This window comes from Filicampus tigris, chromosome 18, assembly GCF_054856515.1.
Source record: "Filicampus tigris isolate MCC_2025a chromosome 18, RoL_Ftig_1.0, whole genome shotgun sequence".
Classification (NCBI taxonomy): domain Eukaryota; kingdom Metazoa; phylum Chordata; class Actinopteri; order Syngnathiformes; family Syngnathidae; genus Filicampus; species Filicampus tigris.
Window position 1 is genome coordinate 8756367 of NC_141234.1, and position 24146 is coordinate 8780512.

At 41.8% G+C, this 24146-nt stretch overlaps 2 protein-coding genes across 12 annotated transcripts in view; one reads left to right on the forward strand and one right to left on the reverse strand.

Moving 5' to 3' along the window:
• Positions 1–21571, forward strand: part of LOC147132329 (uncharacterized) — a 79379-nt gene extending 57808 nt beyond the window's left edge. Inside the window, exons 3-7 of the transcript XR_015082106.1 lie at positions 6004–6164; positions 10342–10428; positions 11180–11283; positions 17573–17664; positions 21174–21571. The gene's annotated coding sequence lies outside the window, so the exon portion shown is untranslated. The remainder of the gene's footprint in view (positions 1–6003; positions 6165–10341; positions 10429–11179; positions 11284–17572; positions 17665–21173) is intronic.
• The window catches only part of dync1i1a (dynein cytoplasmic 1 intermediate chain 1a), a 34873-nt gene that overhangs the window by 10366 nt on the left and 361 nt on the right, over positions 1–24146 (reverse strand). For 2 of the 11 annotated variants that reach the window (XM_086014692.1, XM_086014693.1), the window contains 10 exons: positions 23662–23796; positions 23475–23589; positions 22988–23075; positions 22235–22276; positions 21183–21242; positions 20881–20996; positions 8446–8538; positions 5987–6161; positions 5811–5910; positions 5603–5728 (listed from right to left, as the gene is read on the reverse strand). In XM_086014692.1, the coding sequence (XP_085870818.1) occupies positions 5603–5728; positions 5811–5910; positions 5987–6161; positions 8446–8538; positions 20881–20996; positions 21183–21242; positions 22235–22276; positions 22988–23075; positions 23475–23589; positions 23662–23781 (1035 nt within the window). In that variant the 5' untranslated portion in view covers positions 23782–23796. Of the gene's footprint in view, positions 1–5602; positions 5729–5810; positions 5911–5986; positions 6162–8445; positions 8539–20880; positions 20997–21182; positions 21243–22234; positions 22277–22987; positions 23076–23474; positions 23590–23661; positions 23814–24146 lie in introns of all 11 variants that reach the window. The other 9 variants (XM_086014694.1, XM_086014695.1, XM_086014699.1 and 6 more) reach the window with 8 other exon arrangements.

Here is a 24146-nt window from a genome sequence, read left to right on the forward strand (position 1 = left end):
GGAAAGCAAACACTCTTTCTCTTTTTATGGTTTCTTCTGAAGAGTCCTGGCTTCCAGAGGAATGGCGCGGGAGTCGCTTCAGATGTCAAGACTCAAAATAAACTCAACTTCTGTGGTGAAAATAAAGTTGCTCATAAGCCGGCAAGGAGGCCCTCTCCGAAAACGTTTATTTATACAGTTCAATAAAGAGGGATATGGCTATATTGACGGCACAACCAGAGTACAACCAGTCGCAAGCTATTATTGAAATGGGAATGTTATAAATGTTCCCGCTACTGTCGCGGCTTTACACAGCAAGTGCAATAACAGTTAACATCGCACGGATGCAAAATAGAACCCCACTTCAAGAATTGCTGATATACAGTGTATGCTGTTCGCGGGCGATTCCTTCCTCAGCATTTACGCTTCGTAACGTCTCGATTTGAGATAAGTTGCGGTTGTCCGACTGGTCGCTGTTTGATGTCTGCAGTGACTGCATCATCAAGTCAAGTCTTCCCCATGGAGACAAAGTCGCCACCGCAACAATCATTGTCTTTGTTTAAAAGACTGTGACCCGTTTTTCGAAGGCTAAAAGGGACCACTGATTCATCTCATGCGCCAGTAGCCCACTAACTAATATATCAGTTATCATTTTTTATCAGTAGGATGATTAAAGAGTTATTGAGATTTCACTCCTAAACAGATGTGACATAGAAAATCTGCCGCAAATTAGAAGATGGAGATTTTAGAGGGAAAGATGAACACGACTAGCGACAAAAAAGCTCAAACAAATTACTCTACCTTTTTGTTTTTGCTCCATATGTTAATTTAATTTAACTTTATCCAAAATCTGAAAAAAAAAATCTGTGCGTTTCGTCGTTTCTCCCAAAGTTTAGAAGAATCACAACTAAAAGTTGACACGAATAAACATTCTCCCTTTTAAGCTTCAAACCATATCTCACATCACCCCATTCATTTTGGAGTTGTACCCTCTTAATATGTCCTGCATGTGAAAAAAATCCATTCGTCCCCACATGCTTAGCCGTTTGTGATTTAAATGTCGGATGACGCTTTAAAGTGGGTTCACAATCCCACCATTGCCATGTAGGAAATGATGAATGACTGAAGTTTAGATCTTTATGTTTATATCGCCTTCTACTTCCTTTCATTTTACGACCTTTTTCCCCCCCCCAGTAATGGTTTGAATACATACTTTGCATGGATTAGCATCCCTGTATTTTACAGTGTGTTGTTTTAAAATAAGCAAATCCTTCACCTTCAACTCTTCCGTACACTTCTTTTCATGCATCTGGACACCCCAGAAGCACATCTGTCTAAATAACACCTTAACAACTCTCACATGTGATTGCATGGCCAAATTCAAGCCTGACATTTTTTTTTTCCCCCTCAAACACCATGTGGCCCTCATGGGTGATTCTCATCTCACGTGCAGCACGGCTACCCCCCCCCCCCCCCACCACCCATCCAACATCAACATTTGACAGACCGGATGTGAAGGGTGAGGGGAGGGTGACAGGTTGCAGGGGTAGCGGCAAAAGTCATGGTCCTATATATTAAACTTGAGAGGAATTGTAAATATTTTACTGGAAGACTGCAAGGGGAAAAAAAAAAAAACTCTCTTGGAGACTTGTGTAAGTCTTACACACCCAATAGTGTATCAGCTACCTGCCACTCGGGCTCACAAGTGCTTCTGGCATTATATTCACGGGAAGTGGCAGGCTATGATGAAAGATGGCACCCAAGATGGAGTGAAAAGGAAGCTGGTGAGAATGGATCCCCCCTTCTTTTGTTGCCTCCTATCCTCGGGTAACAAACTGCCTCTGAAGTCACATTGCAGAGGCAGAGATGAAGCCGGAGTGCCATGATGAGAATAGAGGGGAGGGAAGTGGGCGGGTGGGGGTGCAGACAGTAGATAGATCCACACCTCCCTTCTTACCACACTCATCTGGTTTCCACTCTGCCTTATCAGGACCAGATGGATTCGTCTTCTTCTGAATCCCCCCCCGTCCCACCCTACCCCCGACTTCACTCGTTTATGACACCCCACAGATTTTGTCACTCTGCGGTTTTTCGCCAAGTAAAGAGAAAATAGCAACCACAGTCTCTATTTCACCAGGAGGAGAATACAAGCTGAAAAAGGCTTCTCTCCAAGGGTTCCTTTGCCTCCGTTTTTTTTTTGTTTGTTTGTTGCCACACACTACTATTTAAAAGATACAGATCAATGGCATTTTTATATTGGGGGGGCGGTAGGTTACAGACTTTACTATCTGATGTGCTTTTGAAAGTCCGCGTCCTCTCCTGCAATATCCGCACAAATGGTACAAGCGGTTATTTTGTCGAGCAATAAACTGTAGATGAACAGACTTCAGATTATTTTGCCTGGTCACATCGTATGCTCGTGCGGCCACTTGTTATCGGCAGAATTAATCGGGCTCAGTCGTAACTGTACATAGGCTAAAAAATGACATGTGCTAGTCACCCGCAAGCTTATCGTTGGTGTCGGGTGCATTTATTGTGTATTTATAGCGGAGCACTTTCAACATTTTATATGTGTCAATAATTTGTATGGACTGCCCAATTATATGGATTAGTGAAAAAATGTGAAACTGACTTAATTGTGACGTCGGAGGTTTCACATTGATGTTGAAATTGAATTGATTGTCTTTAGAATAGACATGTTTAATTCCTAAAAAAAAACAAAGATTCACATTCAGGGTGCCGTAGCACCCTACTGTGTGGTCTATTTCTTTTCCTCCATGCTTTCTCCTCATCACCACTTAAATGTTATGGACATGCTAAAAGACGCTTGGGAAAGATGTGAGGCATGTCGGCATTAATAAAAAAAAAAAATGACTGAATTTGATAGGCTATGACAGTTGCTATGGGGGTTGTTACAGGGAGTGATGTGGGTTTGGTGTGCAAGTTCAGAACTGGTTTTAAGTCAAACGGAGCCTTTAATGTGGAGTGACTTTGCTCACTTTACGGACTGGTGTCAACTTACCGAAGATTGAAGTGAGATTGTAGTCGTGTTAAAATCGGACCGTGAATGGATTTGACGGCATGCTACAGCCAGTAAGTGGCAGCCTCAACAATGCATTTGATAGTAACCACTTGAGGATGAGAAGTCTCAGAAAATAGTTCTAGAAATCTCTTAGTCTAACGTTCCTAAAATACAGCACTAAATGAGATCAGCACTTCAACATCAGACCACTAAGAGATGTACACTAAATTGCACCAAAACCGAGCAACGATTTTAGCACAAAACAGAAGCAGGCTGGACTGCTTTCGCATGTGTGTGCCCATTCACTACCTGCGCGGGAAATATAGAAGACTGACCTCACCAAAACCTCATCTGAAACATTAAACCATCTGTAAGCCTAAAACAATAAAGCCCCCAACTGCACCAGACCTCAACCACAAACCCAAGCGGCTCAGCACTGTCCTTCTGTTGTATCAACCTCTCGACGAACGCACATTTCTAGATTTCAACCATCTACCTATCCTTCCACCAGATGAGAAATCCTTTTGTAGGCAAGCCTGGGTAAACAAAAATGGCCGCAATACTACTAAAAGTCCTCTCTGGGCTTGCCAAGGCCAACAGAGAGGGCCTGCCAGACGAAGCCATGCGTACGCGTCTGCGCGGAGCGCATGCATACAGTAAACATTCGGCTCGTTTGATCAGGGATGCTTGTGAGAGATGTGTTCCTCGCTTCCTTTTAGTTACAGAGGGGATGTGGAGTGCAAATAGACGAAGAGGAGAACGTAGAGAGAGGGAAGTCTTCGGAGCACCCTGCGGTTTTGGGTGGGGGATTAAATGGCAGAACATACTCGCACATTAAAAAAAAAAAAAAATTCATGTACAGTTTTAGCGAAAGCCTGGGCAACCGTTTACCTGCCAGTTGCCATTTCATTTATTTAGGAAGTCACCAGGGGTCACGCTAAATTAATGTAAAAATATTTTTGGTATATTGAAACTTATTCAGTTGAATTTTAAAAAAAATATTTTTTACATTTTTCAAATGTTAGGGTAAAGGAGAGTCTGCACAAAAATGCTGCACAGCAAACCAACATTAAGTGTAATAACTCATTTTGTGCATTTTTTTCCACAAAAAATATCAACTCACTCAAAATGTTATTATTGAGGAGCGATGTTTGTCCTGCATATCATTCCAAATCCGCCCACTAAAAAATTAGGCCTACTCTTGTTGTCGTATAGGGCAGTATAAGACCCGGCACTTCATGAGGTGATGTGAGACCCAAACATTTATGTATAATAAATCTTATAGTGTTCATTGTAACACAGATTAATTTATTGCTTGTGGTTGTTCGTAAATATAACCCTAAAAAAATGCAATGTGATATTTCAAAATCATTCAGCCCTACTTTGAACCTAATGCAATTAAACGTACTTTTATAACACCAAAAAAATGTTGTCCGGATAGCATTATCATGCAGCTCAACTTTTGTTTCATCTACTTGTACATAAAGAGCCTTATATCATGCACAGGTCAGATGCCCGGACACATAGTTTGAGAATGTCTGTCAAATCTAAATGGACTCACAAAGTGCGCTGTTGACAACTTTCAAAATACAAAACATATTTGTATATAAATCCGAATGGAACAAGACGCAGGCCCGTCGTCCATCCAAAAAGCCACATGGATTATAGCAGCACTATAAATTACCAAGCAGTGAAACAATGAAATCTTTAATGACGGGTGGGAGTAGACCGGGCAACTTCATTGTGAAACACTTGCGGACAAGCAGTCCGTGGGGGGGGGGGAAAAATGAAGAAAAATGTGAATACGTGCGTGCATTTTGTAATATTTTTGAAGCAATGAGATCAGTGGCTGTGACAATGATGCTTTCACAGATTATTTCCATATTGACGCTGCTGTAGTTGAGGCAAGCGTCTTAATTGGGAAACACAGCAACGCTCACATCGACCCAGCATCAGTGTGGGTGGGCCAACACTCACACATATGTGGTGGCGTCGGATTAGGAAGTGGTAGGCCACATCGTTTTACTACCGAGAATTTCTGGAAGGTTTCGCCTGTCTCCAGGGAGAAGCGAAGCCCCCAACACCCACTCATCAACCAAGCGTCTCCCGTTTTCTCACGGTCACTTGCTATTAGCATCATACCTGTCAATGACTTACTTTCCCACCAGAAAGAAAAGTTTCCTCTTTAAAACTGCCTTCCACTGGGGTTTGTCTGTGCTTACTTTTTTTTTTTTTTTTTTAATAAATATATTCATAACCTACAGCTCTGGTGGTAGTACTAGTTAAAAGTAGTAGAAAACACATATTCCAAACTGAGCCCTCAATTATTATACATTTTAACCCCATAAAATTATTGTTACACACACACACACCCCCACACACCCCCACACACACACACACACACACAATTTCATAAATGTGTAACTTGTTGACCACATGTGATAATCATATAGTTGATGTACCTGTCATTGTGTTTTCACTATCATCGCTTCTTTGTTGGTTGGCCGGAACAAATGATATAATTATGCTAGCAATATAATGAGGTAATTGCCCAATATGATTCATTGCCCAATTATGGGCTACAATAGACCTGAGACTTACCTGACAGTGAAAGATGTACTCTGGCGTTGCCTTTTTGAATTTGATGTTCCATACCAGGGCAACACCATCTGGTTCATGGGGGGCGTCTTCGTTGTTGTTGTAGGAGGCCACGAGCAACTCGGGATACTAAGATGAAAAGCTCCAAAGATGAATAGCCGGCATTATTTTTATTTTATTTTTTTAAAAAAACATAAGATGAAGCGCTCACCTGAGGGGACCAGTCAAGGCACGTAACAACGCGATGTTTTGACCAATGATCATCATAGAAAAGTCTAGTGAAGGACAAACTGGAGCCTCCGGCCAGGTCACTGGGAGCATACGACATGAGATAAAGTCCCTTGAGGACAACTCAGTCATGCATAAATACGAACTAATCGAGCTCACCCCTCCTTGTCCTCCAGGGTTCGACCGCCGTAGTCGAAGAAGATGTCGCCGCTTTCCGCCAGAGCTCTCTCCATCACCCGGATACTGCAGTCGAAGAAATTCTGAAACTCAGACGAGTGGAGTATTTGCTGCCTCTCTTCTTCTGTCAGCTCCCGCAGCACAGGGAAAGGGCCTGCTGGTAGGAATCATTTCAGTTCCATTATATTGAATATTAATGAACTCGATTTTTAACCAAATTAGTCAACTAACACAACTTTTTATGGCAGCATGAAAAAAATTCTCAATATCAAGCCCTGAACACATTTTTCGTGTTTTCTTAATAATTATGACTTCTGACTCATCACATAAAATGCAACTAAAGCCACGAGTCAAGAGTGTTTGTTGGCGGTATCCATGTGTAATTTGTCCTTAGTAGAGTAGTTGGCATGAAATGAACCCGATAAGTATCTGAAATCAACGTTTCATCGACTATCTAAAATTTTTACACTGTAATAAAATAGACAAAAGATAGCTGCAGTACTAGTTAGTAATAGGATTCCTTTCTTGGCTGCAATTTGTAAATACAACGGCTAAAATCCAGTTTGTGCATGGTCACATTAGGCCAGTCATTCCCAACATCATCAGGTGTTCCGAGGTAAATTATCCAATATCACTTCATTATCAAAAAATATTTATTTATTCCGAATAATGGATCATGTTAATCTATCGATGCCAGTGACTTATAATGACCGGCAGATCAATTGAATGCTCTTCTACTTGATGGCAGGAGGTTCGATTAACCTGTGAATGCACCTGTATTAGCTTTGTGTTCAACAAAACAGGCCCGGATTTGTGTGTAAACAATCGTTTGGCGGCGTACCACCCGCTTTTTTTTAATGTAAAATATGCGCCTTGGCTCGATTAAGGTTGGCTGCGATTCGACAATATGACACGTGAAGAACACGTCAACATCAACTACATTTTGTTCTCGCGACAGATTAAGTCACTCAATCTCGATCAGAACCAGAGCAGCATGCAGGATCTAATAAACTACAAACAGGTCCTAATGAATGTTTCATAAAATACTACAGTGAAGAACTTCACAAACAAGACACAAACAATACTGCCTCCCTTTGAACAAAATGGTCTCACAGCATGGGGTCCGCTTATTGAAGTCACTGTCCCCGAGCTCACACACGCCATTTTGCGGCATGGCGTGCGCACACATACAAATGCGGACCTTTACCCTGCCTTTTGACTTTGATCCCCCTCCATCACGACTTGTCAGAAAAGACTGAATTGAGTGGAACACATCAAAGGACAGACCTTCTAACAGGCCGCGATGGAGAGGAGACGGATGGCTGTGGGTTTATGACTGCACGTGTGCGTGTTCCAGTCACGCGCGGCACGCTGATGATTATGCATGTGTTGCGTTTGAATACGGGCATCTCTCATCAAGTCCTTTATGTGTTGCGTTTGGGTGCAGCCGCCGTCTATTCCCATCGCCGTGGACCCTACTAACATCCGCACACACTCTGTTGCTCTTTGCTTTGAAGTATGGCCCGGCGGGGTCACGTGGAAGGGTTTTTAATCATTGCTGACCTCGACATGCCGGCGAACCGATAGGGTGGACGAGTCTTAACCCCGTGCGTAACCTAGCCGCAGTCTTCCATCCGATACACCCACTGATACGGCGGCGCACAAGGGAGCCGTGTTTGGTGACAGCTTGGCCAACTACATGTGAGAAGTCAAGGGACTGAAGCGTACAAGGGATTGTAGCTACCGAGTCGCGCAATGTTATATGCTAACCTGGCAAAACATGAACGGAACTCGTTCGTAAAATGAGGACTCCCTGTAAACAAAACAAAACAAAAATACCTGTACAGTTAATACATATTTTGTGATAGCAACCATTTTAGACAACAAATGACTTGACTTTAGAGTGCAGTATTAGTATTACAGTAGTTAAAGCGGAAGTCAACCCAAGCATATTTTTTTCAAGAATATGTTCCCAGCAGGCCCACTAGTTGAAACACGGCATTGTGATTAATGTTGCGTTTGTGGAATATAAGTTAAGCAGCAACATGCACTCGTTTTTAGCCATCTCCGGGGGCGGCCATTTTGTCTTCTGTCGACTGAAAATGACATCACAACTGCTCACAACGGCCAATCACGGCTGACTTGTTTTCTGAATCTGAGCCGTGATTGGTCCTTGTGAGCAGTTGTGATGTCATTTTCAGTCGACAGAAGACAAAATGGCCGCCCCCTGAGATGGCTAAAACAAGTGGATTAACACTTATTGCACAAATGCAAAATTATTCAGAATGCCGTGTCTCAACTAGTGGGCCCGCTGGGGTCATATTCTTGAAAAAAAAAATGTTTGGTTTGACTTCCTCTAAGTATTACAATAATTAAATGTTGGGCATGTATGTAATTGAAACACACTGTTGCTGTCTGTGCATGCAGCCATTTTTTTTTACCTTCTTTATTTTCCTTGTCATCTTCATCCTGCGGCTCTAACTCAGGGCCTGGCTTCGTTTCCATCAGCTCTTCATCCTCCTCTTCCTCTTCTACTGGAAGACAGTTAAAAAAAACAAAAAAAAAAACAAACAAAAGCAAGAGAGTGAGAGAGCACTTGTGTTAATCAACAGCTGTTCCAATTTTCTCTGACCTCCCACTGTGCACCTCCTTCTCAACCCCTTCTTACCAAAATAATCATTGCCAGACACGTACAAGTACACCTGACTTTTGGAAAATTAAGTCCAAACGGGTCATTTACAAACAAGCAGATGTGAATGAGCCTGTTTTTTTTTTTCAAGAAAACACGAACGCATATATAGCTTGCAGTACGCGTAAAACAAAACAGTTTGTTTCCTTGCGATTAGAAAATGTTCACATATGAATGTAAAACACACACACACACACACACACACACACACACAGCAGGAAATAGCAATAGTTGTGTTCACTCCCTCTTCCCGTCTTTCTGTCACCTTTGACCCCTCGCACTGGTATGTATGCGTAAAAGGGGATTCCCTTTACATTCCCTCCAATCAGGCTCGGCAATTACACTTGACTATCCAGGATTTTTTTTTCAGTGTGTGCGGCGTGTGTGTTTGGAAGGAGGTGGGAGTTCAAGCATGAAAGGTTACTGTCAACACAGACACCTGCTTGTCAGCTACTGACCCCCGAAACCTACACCCCCCCCCCCACGACTCCCCTCTGGCAGTGTATTGGTAACCCTTGCCAACTTCCCCTCCTCTTTTCTCTTGCGGCCTCCCTCTGAAACAGATGCTGAGAGTTGGGGGGGGGGGGGGGTTCTCTGAAGATTGCTCTGACACTGTGGCCAGACACCTGTGGTCTGCCAACACACACACACACACGCACACCCCCCTTGCCCACAGTGCCAGGGGTGGTGAGGGGTTAACTGGCGCCGGGTCAAACTGACAACAGGCGCTTAGTCCAGTGGAAGGAAGTGACTCCATCGCACTCTCAGACGTGAGATCCTCCCTGCATCTACGCGGGCACACGCACACACACACACACACACACGCACACACACACACGCACACAATGTCAGGGTGTGTTTTACTCAGCTGGAGGACGGCCTAGGGCGATGTTAAACCACTCGCTTAAAGCTTGCCCCTGCTGCAGTTTAGCACTCGGACACGCTTAAGCTGATAATGACCTCTCTGGCACTGCTATTCAAGGCGACAAATCTCATTCTTCATTGTTATTGCGCATGAAAAAAGAACGAGTCGTCTCACATTTCGCGTTGAAATTCACCTCTGAGCAAATACTCGGCTATACAGCTGAACCTCGAGTTGTGAATTTAATTGGCTCAGTGAGTTGTACGTTCCAGTTTTTCTGTAAATGGGTTGTCACGTTGCCATTTAAGATTACAGTGATTCACTACAAATGTATTTTGATCATTCTCATAATCATCCATTTTCTTAGGAGCCATGATGACTGTTTCGCACTTTATATATTTGTTTGGCAAAAGTTCAAAATGTCGACACGGGCCCTACTTTCCCATTCGTTCATAAAACGCGGCTGCTTCTGGCATCAGTGATTGACAACAGGCGCTGACGGCTATTTCGACGGGATTACGCCAACATGAACCGTTCGTAGTCTGAATGAAAGCGACGTTACGTTTCAATAAACAACGTACACACCGTGAATGGTATTTTATTTCTTATTTCTTTGACAAAAATGAAATGGTTTTCTGACTTATATTAGGAATCTATGAACATTTAGTGCGTAACCCGGGTTGTTCTCAAAAGGGACATTCATAACTTGAGGTTCCACTGTTCTTTGTCATTTCCATTCAGTGTGCGCTTAGCGGATGACTAAGATGTTATAAATGTGCTCTCCAGTGCCAGCGTCCCAGTTTGCATTGGTCAGTGACTAATCTGCAAACTTCACAAGTTCACGGAAACGGCGCACCGACTGTGGAAAGTAATGTAAGCAAAGTCCTTTTAGTGGTATCCTTTCCTTCTTCTTGTGTTATGTCTGTCCTATTTTCTTGATCCTGTCATGTCCAGACCAGTGGTTTGGAATGCGTCGGTGAGGAAGATGGGAGGAGCGAGAAGAGAAGAGAGAGCGACCGCATTGAGGGGCGATCAAACTGTCAAAGCTCAGGACCACAGGCCTCTGGTGCAAGGCGGCGTGATTCATGGCCGACGGGTTACCTCACTAATGGCTTGACAGTCCAGTTCTCCCATGAAGAAATTGTTGATGTTGCTGCCATTTGCCATACATCAAGTTCGTCTGTCACAATCCCGCACCGAAAATATCAGAGCTATTTCTTTTGGATGGAAACATACATTCATGTGTGCTGAACTGGGACCAGTGACACTGAGAAACTGGCGATAAATGATGAAAGTAAGGGGAAAGCGAACCACTTTGACACATTGCCGAGATGTACTACAGTCTATAGATCAGCTTCAAATGCCGCCTCTCTGCTCACCATGCATACCACCACCTGCACATCAGTTTTGTTAACCTCTTTGTTCCCAATGCCCATACTGCTTTTGCTGTTAGTGTGTCCGTTCATGCCATGACATTCTGTAGACATGTATTGTAATATGTCAGATCAGGTTTTGACTTCAGTTACATTTCCTCATACATGACACGTGCATACTCAAAACGCGCACATGTGGAATTCGATCCTCTCATGTACTTTGATTTCATCATACTGCCTGTTGTGTGCAGAGCCATGGAGGAGGTCGAGGCAAACCCACATGATGTTGGATGAGGCGGTGGTTCATCTGGGACAAACTGGCAGTCAATTATAGAGCACGGAGAAAAACTCTCAGGTGGGCAACCAGTATCGAAAATGATTGAATGGATGGATAGTTGTAAGGTTGATTTTTTTGTTTCGAAGTGATTCCATAGGGTGCTAGTGGACTTAACATAACAGAAGCAATAATGTGTCACTACTCAGGCGACAATTGGATTTAAGGATTCTGCAGCCCTCAAAATCTCTACAGATCTCAAATGCCTTAATCCCAATAAAAAATGGCCGTGTGAAGGAAGTTGGTGGCGGAAATAGGGCAGATTGATTTTGGGGGGGATTTTTGGGGACAAGATGAGAGATGCATTCATGAAGGCACGCACACATAAACAGTTCGCAGGGGTCCTGGGAGGTTGGCTGCTCAACAGACCACAACACAAGCACGACGCGAAGGAGTAGGAGGCAGCCACGGCGACTTGAAAGAGTTCTCTAATGTGGCCATGGCACGACACGCACACACGCACACATACACGCACAATAACCTCAATGAGAACAAGTCTTATTGTTGAAGAGACATATGCACGCCATCCTCTGCACCGAAACATGTTACTTATAACCTCGTGCAACCGGGTGATTGTTTTACTTTTATTCATTCAATCGAATGCAATTTAATCCTTGAAATACGAGTACCAATTCCCGAAATGTCACATGAATTTAACTATGCTATCACTCAAATAATGCAGGAAAATGCTCATTTAAATATTATATGTATTTACAGTATATATATATATATATATATATATATATATATATATATATATATATATGTATATATATATATATGTATATATATGTATATATATATATGTATATATATGTATATATATATGTATATATATATGTATATATATATGTATATATATGTATATATATATGTATATATATGTATATATATATGTATATGTATATATGTATATATGTATATATGTATATGTATATATGTATATATGTATATATGTATATATGTATATGTATATATATATGTATATGTATATATGTATATATGTATATGTATATATATATGTATATGTATATGTATATATATATATGTATATATATATGTATACCTGTATGTGTGTGTATAAATGTGTATATACTGTATATGTATATGTAATATGCAGCTAAACTGAAAAACATGCTAGAAAATGCATTAAAAATGTCACTTTTTTTTTTTAATCCTAGCACTTAATCACTAAAATAGTTGTTGATTCTCAATGCCTTCCATATGTTTATTAGAGAATAGTGCGGTACATCAAGTCAGTATTGCCAGAGAAGCATCCAAAGTTGTTCGCACATACACACGAGCAGCGGGACCTGATGCAAATCTGCTGAGACCCGCAAAACCCGCGCGATGATTTAGTTAATCTCGCCGCCACATTTCTTCACATTGATCAGAACAATCGAGCGCGTGTGTGTACAGTGTGCAAGTTTGTGCGTCCCTCCGTTGCATGCACACGCGCATGCCCGCACATAATCCGATTCCATTTAAGCGGGCTATTCAGCCCTTTGGTGGTCTGTGGATGACGCTGCTGTGTATGCTGCGGGGGCCAAGTGATTCTTCCTCCTATCTTTTTCCTCTTTCTCTCTCTGCCCCACTATTCTCTCTCTCCCTCCCTCCCGCTCTCTCGAAAGCAGTGGCACCCAGGCTTGGCCCGGGCCCAGACCCACATCTTTAAACTGAGCCATCATACCACACCACGGCATGCTCTGAGCCCAGCCGCAAGGCCCTGATTAAAACCCATGACTTCAAACTTTCCAAACTGTCAAACAGGGCGAGAGAGAAGGAGAAACAGAAAGGCCTCGCATAAAATCTCAACCGTGGCATCGACTCAATGCCAGGCAGGCGTTTTGTGCCACTCGGGAAAAACGGGAATTTGCATCGTAGTGCGTCTTATGATAATTGGCCATTATTTCATACTATTTTCAATGATAGGTGTGTGGGCACTAAAAGGGCAAAAGGCCAAGCGACAACTTTGCAAGCTTGAGCCTAACAAGGATAATATTCATCACATAAACAGTAGTTATCATTCTGTATCGATGCACAATTGTATTCATACGTTTTGATTATCAACACCACGTTTTAAATGCAAAATGACTGGTTAAATTTAATCATATTTGTAAAAACATTTGACACTTGAGTTTGTAACCGTCTCAGTCGATTAACTGTGCTTTTTATGGCAAGAGTGCCCCCTACTGGGGAGTTTCGGAATGTCACGTTCAAGTCAATCCACCTAATGAAGAAGCACAGTCATCACATTTCTTTGCGCTCAAGTGGCAGGCCATAAACCATGATGATGATTTGGAAATTAAGCCCTGGATCCGATGCAGCTCGAACAGTTCATTTCAATGCATATTACATTTCTAATGTTTTTCCCAAAAAAACCACAGACAGATTGTTTTCGTTGCCAGCGTTGGTGGTTAAAGCTGTTAATTTTTTTTAACATTAATTCACCGACTTAGGCATCATTTCCCAAGCGAAAAGTGTAAAAATAAAGCCACGAGCCGGTCAAACAAAGGTTTAGTAAACATTCAAACTGGCCATGGGCTGCGGGTAGTGAACCTCCAACCCTCTTAAATAAAAACCTCTGGAGAGTTGAAGTGAACTTGTAGTGCAAGTGCGACCACCCAGGCACACGTCCTGGGCCCGCTGTTGTTGTTTTACACACAAACAGGTAATAGGAAAGGATAGCACACATGTGAAAAAGTCAAATTCAAGCCAATTTTAAAAAAAGAGAGTAAACTGCAAACGGGGGGGAGCGCAGAATCGTATCCCTCCAAATTTCATCTCATCAGATGGCAAATATGATTAAGGATGATGTTGCCAGAGCAAACTGGAGAGTGACAACGATGAAGACGGTGATCGTGCACCTTATATGGTGCTGGAAGGGAACAAATTGCAATCATCTGTGACTCACAAAAAGACATGACTTTTCTCTCATGTCTGAACTTTCTTGTTTCGACCACTGCAGGAGGATACACTCCCAGTCTACCAAAAGTCAGACAGTCCTTAAACGCTAAGCGACAGCCTCTACATGTGCTTTCAGTACAGCGAATTTGTAGTGCAACAACAGAGTACATTTTGTTCGGTTTCCTCTGGGTACACTCACTGTGGTTACCCTCCATGTGAATTTTGCCTTCAGAAAACACAAGTACACACACGCACGTACATGCGTGCGGCCTGTTGTAGCCGCCTGGCTGGAACAACAACAATGTAAGAGAGAACTGCTTCCATATGTGGCTGCATACACCCAGATAGTGAAACATATACAGTAACTACCTAACCATACAAAACTCATGAAACCGCACTCCTCTTTGCAGAACCTTGAAAAGTGGCCACAAAGCCCACATGTCTGTTTCATATTGACAGGGCGTGTGTTACATTCACTTTGATTTGAACGCATCGTCAGTGCACTGGACACGGTGGATACATTGGCGCTGTGAGTTTTAAGCGCAGCAACCTTGTGAGTGTTTGGCACAAGGCAGACTTTCCCTCCTGATCATGCCTTGGACAAAAGCACCAGATGAAATCAATTGTTTTCATGGACGTGCATTTGAACGACGACTTTGCCAACAGTCAACGTCAGTAATGAAACAGCAGGATAAACTCTTGTTGTCAATAGAATGTAGTCCCTCTAAAGTGATACGTTTATTTTGCCAACGGCGCAACTTTTGCGGGATATAATTTCAAATCAAAACATATTTTGAACGGGAAAGAAGACGAAAATTGGTTGTAAAATTGAGCCGAGCGGGGTGCCGACAGAGAAGATGACCCCGGGTTCATCTTGTTTTGACAACTGTAATCCCTCAAAATCTGTCCAAGTTAAAGTAATTGTGATTGACACGCAACATGCACTGACTTATACATCTACGGGTGCAACGTACATTATTTAGACCAGTGGTTCTCAAGCTTTTTACACCTGGCACCGCCTTAAAGAAACAAATGCTTAGCTCTCCAAGTACCACCATCATGACCAATATTGAAATATCAAAAACAAGACAGATGTTTCATTCCAAAAAAGTATATTGAATAAAATAATACCACGGTAGCGTTATGCACATTAGAATCAATAACACCGCACTTCAAGATAGGGGAAATGTACCAAAATGATTCCGTTAAAATGTATTGCATGTAAAGTTAATTACAAAATGTTACCCTAATACATTTTTAAAAACAAAAAATCCTTAAACATAATGTGAACTTATTTAACTTATGTTAAAAACTGTACTTGGGCAGTGATCCTTTTATTGCTTTTATGTCTTAATGTTAACAGTAGTTAACTTATTTTCAAATTTTTCTTCAAATATCAGTTCACTTCCAATTTTTCACTGTTCCAAACTACAATTGTAACATAGCGGTTTCACTTTAAATTGTTATAGGCCGGCTTTCACATCATAAGGGTTCCCTCTGTAAAAAAAAAAACAACAAAAAAAAGAAAGGAAAACATAATCAGGCCAATCTGCTGCCAGTGTTTGGGATCACTTCAGACATTTGCCATTTTGCTTGTTGGACTGATCCATTACAGTGGAGCTCAGGATGTGGGTGGTCGGTTTGTCAGCATGTGTTGGTGTGCTTGTATATGACTTGCCAGTTTTGTGCTCTTGTCCACATATTTAACTTTCCATTGATGAAATTCAATTCTTTTAACAGTGATTGTGTTGACAGTGTCCTCACAGGTTAGGTATTAGAAACACTCGTTCCCCTCTTGCAGGAGGCAATAACCAGTCCACTGCCTGTCAAGCCTCTTCTTGATGTGAATATACTTCAGAAGCGAATTACTGACCAACTATATACTGAAGTTGTACAGACGGTGAAAACTAATGGTCCAGAAAACCCGATAAGAGCGAGAGAGAGAGAGTCATACAGACAGATACAAAAACATGTCTGCAGACCCTGTGAACTTTTAACCCAAAGAGGGGTTTTTCCAAACTTGCAATATCACATTAGAACACACAGAGAGCTGTTTTGCTGATGGCCTGCCTGTGGTTCACTGCAAACAATTACTGATGGAATCATAACTCGGGGTTTCCGCCAGCGTACCGAAAGTCCGGCGGTCCTCAGGCGGGAAAGTGACTCCAAGCCTGGCCTCTGTGTATATGAGCTTTTCAGGAAGTCTATTTTGCAGTTTTATTCAAAACAGCACAACCAATAGTGCGCTGACATTTCAGGACAAATTCATCATTCATAAAGAGACAACACTCTAAAGTTGGACGTTAACAGAAAAATAATAGAATGTACACTGCAGTCATTTTTTTTTTTTTTCAGTCTCTTACTTTTGCTTTTCTTCTTATTTTCGTGGCCACCATTGTGGCCTATTACGGGTCTTTTAAGGCACCACTGAGCAGAACCAATTTACAAGGGCCACGTTCATACCGCACCCACACTGACCTGCACACATGGCTACGTGCACAACTGCATGCATGCACAAGGAGCCCTCAATTACCTTGACCTTTCCATCTACTGCCAACATCCCAAGTATAAGTACCCACACAGATAGTTATCTCCAGACTGGGATCGCTTGATTTGAAGTAGTGGCGTTAACTGTGCTCAGGGCCAAGTGGGGACTGGCTGGTCCAAAGAAGGTTTGAGGAGAGAAACAAGTCTTTGTTATATTGAAATGTTGGCCGCATTGTGGTTTAATTACGTCAACTCTCGGTCGGCGCACGTGTCAAAATGCATTAAACATTACAAACGTTTTGTTTAAATTACAGATATGCTACTGAAAAAAAAAATACATCTAAAAATACAGAATTGCTGTGATTGTTCATGGCGCATTATACAAAGCTTTGTTCTGAACTAATGGCCATTTAATTGTAACCAGACTTAAAGTATGGCTTGAAACGTGGCAGGTGAACACAGGAATCACAATTGGCTCTTGGACATTATGACTGCACTTTTTTTAAGGAGGTGGTCTTTATTTAATGCACTTTGTTAGAGATTGAGAAAGTGCCAAGTACCTGCTTGTAACAACATAACAATAGTGGCTTTGTATTCTGGGAACCTGTGAAGCAGCCAGGCAAAAACCTTTATATAAAAAAAAAAATTAAAAAAAAATGACGAGCACAAATATCTGTAGCAATAAGTGGACCATTGTGTGTCATTTATGGTTATTTTTCCATAAAACCTAAATAATGTATTTTCAATAACAAATATCACTAATAGTCTGTACACTATCTTGACATGACATTGCATCACTTTGTTACTGCCACAAAGGCAACTAGGCTTCGAGTAGAGTAGACCACTGTTCGATGTTTAATTCACGTAACACACAGTTAAAGGACTTATTGAAATGTTTTTTTTTTTTTTTTTTCAGGTATCCAGAATCTGGTTATTTCCACTTTGGAAGCAGTCTGAACACCGTGCGCCATTCCAATTTCTCTATCGATCTTGAGGATGAGTAGAAAGGTATGACCTTGCCATTTTTAGGGAAGCTGTATTTGCATTAAAATACAGAAATAGATGAATCACGTCATGTACAAGGCAGTGACAAAAGCAATGTGAGCTTCTAATGGAAAACAAACCATTTCAAATGATCAAAAAAAAAACGTTCAGTAAGTACACACCACCATTCACTCACACTGTGTTTGACCTCCATTTATTAGGTTACTATCACACACCATGTTAGGCCCTACTTTATTTTTCTGCTATGTCCCAAGGCTAGCGCCCTTCCCTTACGACAAGCATGCCCATTCAAATCCATTAAGAAAACAGTAAATAAATGGAGCTAACCGTGACTGGGACTAATCCTATTGACCAACACAATGGACACTCGGGACAGACCGATGGCTGAGCAGCGATTGGGAAAAGAAGCACACATAGACAGCTACTCATCATGATTATAAAGAATCCAATTGGTCTCGGAAGTGAAAAGTCTCATTTAATGGTTTCAGAGAAAGTCTCATGCACACGCAAACCCAAATGTGAAACTCAGGACACATATTGTACACGCTTAAAAGCCATGCATGGAAGAACACACGTCTACAAAACTCACCATTCAGGCCCAAACACAAATTTGCAAACGCGGACAAACGACAAGTGCAAGAGGTCAAAATTCATGGGGAGATGAAGCCATGAGAATCTGCGAGTCAACCATCAGCACTTTAAGTCTATTATGATGAGCTACACACGGTGTCAATATTGAGGTTTTACTTTAATGCCATTAAGATCAGGGGAATTTGGGCCTAAATAACATTTAGTAGAGGTCACACTCAAGCTAGTATTATAGACATAGGTCAGAAGTTGACACCAGTCATCACAAGTATGCTATGGCTACACTTAAGTGTGGACATACACACAGAGCAAGTTATCAAACCAAGGGAACCACCCTCTTGGTCGCACCACCATCATTAAACTACTCTTTCAGGAGACCAGATGGTTTTCTCCCACACTGGATCATTCTTCCGATCAGCCCCTCCTACCAAACACCACCTTCTCTCGTTATTGTAAAAATACAAAATACAATACAGTGCCACTATTTCCACAATTTTCTTAAATGTGTTTTTTAGACAATTCTTTTTAAAGCCTACACGGTATTTTAAGTATGGAAATATCTCTCTCTCTCTCTCTCTCTCTCTCTCTCTCTCTCTCTCTCTCTCTCTCTCTCTCTCTCTCTCTCTCTCTCTCTCTCACTTTATATATATATTTTTTTATTTTATTTTTTATTGAATGATTCATAACATACTATATATGGAAGGTCTGAAAGTTATACATTTGATTGTAACATCTACCATTCATGTTCCCTAGAATGCCGCAACAAGCTAAAAGCGTTGTTTGTTACGAGTCAGTTTTGCAATCGACAAAATCTGGACTAAAACAAACACACGGCCAGACAGCCAGAAACACAGACAGGTGGCAGCGTCAGGTTTTTTTTTTTTTCATCTTTTCTCCACACACACTCGCTTTGTAGTCATCCGCAAAGAAAGGTCTCCTAAGGCCAGGGTCGAAACACCGTAGACCTGTGCGGCCCAGTTCTGGCTCCCAGATGTTCTCTTAAACACACACACATTCACGCACACACACCCACACGCACGCTCAGTCACTCCATATCATCTCTATCTTCCTCCCTCGAGTTGCTAAGACAGCTGGCAGCCATGTGACTGTAGGGGTTGTACTTCCTGCTTCCTGTCATTATAATAGATGGTCTGGTGTGGATTCCAGTGCCCCCTCTACCAGCAAGCACGCACGCACGCACGCACACACACTTACATGCTCACACGCACGCCTGTCCTCATCAGCGTCCCGCATTTGCCCCTCCTATTTCCTTGACAGATCTAGGAATAGATCATCGCCACATGCAGAGGCACTTAATAACATGTGAATACAATGTGTCCAAAGGCCGACAATATACTGTGTGTAATTTCATTGGCCACAATATTAGGTACATCTGCACAATCATGATAAATAGGATCCTGTACCAGAGCTGGGTTAGTAAAATAGGACTATAAAATTTTGTGATAATCCTAAACGTTTTTTTGTACTGCGCCAAGGTCTAGGAGAGTATTCCCCCCCCCCCCCCAAAAAAAAAATCTTAGCTCTCTAAGTACCACCATCATGACCAACATTAAAATATAGCAGCATAGTAGGTCTAAGTGTTCATCAAAACGAGACAGATATATTCCTCACTGGTATATTAAATAGTATAAGCCACTTTAACATTATACACACTTTGAACATTAACAACCGTGGATAGGTATAGGAAAATAAAATAACTGTACTGAATTAAAATGTATTGTTAAAAGTTAAATTAAAAAAACCCAAATAGTTCTAATGGATTAGATGATTAAAAGTTAAACACAACTGAACTGTACTTGGGTAGTGATTCTCTTGCCTACCACTTGAGGGCGCCGGTGAAGTACACTTAGAGAACCACTGATCTTCATGCACCATGAACATGTTGGAGTTGTAATGAGGACGATCAACATATATTTGTCCTTCACCTGTCACTTCATTACCATCATCCATTTTTTATTTTTTTATTTTTTTAAAATAGGGTTGTAAAATAAGTCCATGCACTGCTCCAGTGCTCACTTTGCAAAATCCTTTGCAACACCAAACCTTTATGTTGACCATATGGATGTGTTTAGACTCTACATTGCAAAATAGTGCGCACGCGTCTTGACGTGCAGGCACACACAAAACCTCACACGCCTCAATGAAAATGTAAACACGGTTAACAGAAATATAATTCTCAGTTTGCCTACAACACACATACACCGAAAAGCTCCAAGATACCGTGGGGAATCATTTTTGTGTCAGTTTTCAATCCATCATTCTGGTTCTACTTATGACCAGGAGTCAGAACCATTATGTGCGATGTTTGGAGACACAACAATTGACAGGCCGACATTGTCTCTGTGCCCTCCTCTCTTGTTTTTGTGAGATCTTTAAGTCGCTCCAGGTTTACGGGCTGTGAACTTGGCTAACCAAAGGAGTATCAAATTCAGCCACCCAAAGTCGACAGTTTTACTGCAACATGAAACCTCCGCCTTTAACTCTTGGTGCGCCACTAAACCCTGTGAATATCGAAATTGCAACTCCCCAAAAAGTTAGGTTGAACCTTAGACTCGAGGGAGTCCGTCAGAAAAATGTTTCACGTTCGTCATTGCGCGCACAAATGTTCACCTTCAGATAGATGGGCAGTGAGTGGCGTTTGTGTCTCCTTGCTGTACAAGACCAACTCTTTTGGTTGGAAGTCAACTTGCGTGATCTTAGAGGCCCCCAGCTTCTGCATCCTCCGCCTGGTTCACAGAGAAAGGTGCTCTTCTTAGAATTCATGAGAAACTCGAAAAAAAACAACAACTTTCATTTCATTAGTGGTTGTCAAATTGAATCGCGTCATTGTGTTTTTCTCCAAACGTATCAAAAATGGATAAAAATGTGCTTTTCCGTGGTGTCATGTTTTGTTTTGTTTTTAGATGACGTACCCAAGCTCAGAATCTGCTTGCAGCTGCAGCACAGAGGGGTCTGTGTCCCACTGCAGGGTCCTGACATCACCAACAGAGGGGGTAAAAGACCATACATGTCATCAACAAACTATAGAATGGAGCATATAAAAAGTCAACACATCACTGTCCAAATTCAGGTTTTTGTGATATTTATAAAAAGCCCTGGATAAATCTTTAAAAAAAAAAAAATCCAGCATCATTGTGACCTATAACTTTGGGGGAGTGGAAGTGAAAATAAACAACCGAGATAAAGTGGTTGTACGCCCTTTTATGACTGGCTGCATTTTGAGGATTTGATGAACTCCAAATAGAATTTAGATGCCTTTTTTTCAGACATTTCTGTTGTCACATCTTATAGCACAAGCCTGGTCCGCAGAAAGGATTTATCTTCTCGGCATCATCTTTCATATGACAAAAACCTGGCAATTGAAAAGAGGTGTGAAGACTTTTATACCCGCTCTGACGTTTATTTCTACGCTTTAATCTTCATCATCAAATCCAGCTCATAAAATGGACATCTTGGATGAGCGTGAACATGTTTGACATACATGGTGACGCACCTGCCATGTATGATGATCATGCGATCAGGAGAAAAAGCTGCCGAGGAGTCTTTTATACAGAGGGAAATAAAAATAGTAGAAAAAAAAAAAGTGTGTGATGGCAAGCAGGCGCCGAGGTCTACCATTTGAGAAATGTAACACTTCCAATCAGACTTCCCGTTTTGATGATACCTTTCAGGGCCCCTGAGTGCACCCATCACACCCTCAGCCTGTGCTATTTGATTAACCTGCCAGAATGACTGTTTTTACAGTAACCGCAAAGACACAGATTGACAATTTCTGCTCAGGCCACGGCGAGCTTTACAAATTGAGGGAGATGGCCAGGCTCAGGAAAAAATCACCAGCAGAGTGCAAAGGAACGAAAGGGGAACTGTCACCGCTGTGTTTTGATCCGATAAATCAGGATGGCGACACAATAGGTGCCTCTCTGGGGAGAACACGGTTCCTATGGTTGTCAGGAGATTTGCTTACCTTGAGCTTTGTATCTCCGACTTGCTTTTTGACAAACCTGACCTATGAAGTGAAACACACACAAACACACACAGCCACGAATGGAGATGCTCGAAAATGACACACTATTGTCCAGGGGGAGTTTGTGGGACTGGAGGTAGCTCACTGAATTTGGCAAATTGACTTGTGAAAAGCTGAACTATTTCTTTCATGCATGCCGGAAACGTGATTTTTGACCCCAATTCCACCCCTGGCAACACCAGTGTGCCGAGTCATTAGTAGTATCACTCACACATTGACCTCAACAGTTAGCTGCCAGTGTGGTCAGTCAACTTTTTTTTTTCCCAGCCCTATTCTGAAGTTAGACGCTTTTCAAAAATGTTCTTTAACTTTTAAAGATAACTCAAATTAAAGCATGGACTTAATTGAGGCACAATGCGGTGCACAGAAAACTGAACAACTGAATTTTGACAAAATCAATAGCTGCTGAGGTGATTACATGTGCTCAGTGGTCATCAAATGACACAATGACGTCATCACAGGCAAAACACCACAACTTCACCACGTTACACACACTCTTACCGAAATCTTTGATGCAATTAACAAACAACACAGAGAGAATATGTGGCAAAATTATTCCCAATCCAAAACACTTTGATAGCTCAGTCTTGAGGCGCAGGATGCTTTTAAACGGAAAGAAAATATGTTCTTAAGAAAGATGGGTCCTAATTCTTAAATAACTTTGTGACATCGGCGATGTATCTTTTGCCATACCTTCCTGCTGCTCCGCTATCAGCTGAATCCTGGCTCTCTGTTTCACTCGGTGTGCTCATTGATTTGGATGGGGATAATGTATTTGGCACTAAAAAAAAAAAAAAAATGAAAAGGCAAGTTTCGCATTACAAGATACATTAAAAAAAAAAAAAAAAAAAGTAACAATACAAAACCATTAGGGCATCAACCGGCTTGTTAATGCCCAGCTGTTTTAAAAGTGGTGTTAAAATACTGTAGCTCAGCTTCTAAGATGGCTTCCCAATTACGAGGCGTTGTTACAGTTTAAGACCACAAGAGAACAGCATTTCTGAAAGCCAACTGGAAGTGAAAGACACTCCAGGGAGTCCAACTAATCTATTGGAAATGAGCACAGGAAGATGATACACTTCTAAGTATAGACTTGTGAGTCAGATGTAATACTGTACGGATAAAATACTGCATCTTTACAGCATCCTCTTAATATTAAGTCTATTAAGGAGGTATAGACCTAAAGGAGGTTCGGGTGAAATGCCGATACTCTGCAGTAAGGCCTCGGTCTCTCTGCGCTTGCGGTCCAAGTCTGAGTCCTCCGAGGTCGCCTCCGTCTTCTGTTGGGTCTCTGCCTGCACAGGAGGATCCCAAAATAGATTCAGATATCCAGGTGTGTTGACTTCAATGCAGTGCTGTCGACTTACTTTTTTGGTTACCTCTTTCTTCTTCCTCTCCTCTTCTTTTCTCTTTTTCTCCTCCCTGATCTGGGCGAGGCGCTGCTTCTTGCGCTCCAGCTCTGCTTTTAGGTCACTTTTGTCCGACATGATCTTCTACTGGGGCTTTTGGAGATATAACACTGTTATTTATTGATTCGTAATGTTGGTCAGAATGAGACTCCCCCCCCCCCCACCCCCCCCCCCCCCCCCCGAAACAACTACGTCTAGATAGATAGATTGGGGTGCTTATAATATTAGATTACACGTGCATAAAGAAACTGCTTATAATTTCACTCTGCAGTTAACAAGTGATCATGCATCAAATGCTACCTGACAGCATACAGTACTAAATACATGATCTGAATAGGATAATTATACAATAGCAATTTACCACGCAACGCCAGCAGAATGCAGCTGTTAGGCAGCTCAAACATTTATCACTTAAACGTCACGTTAGAATTTTAATGATCTGC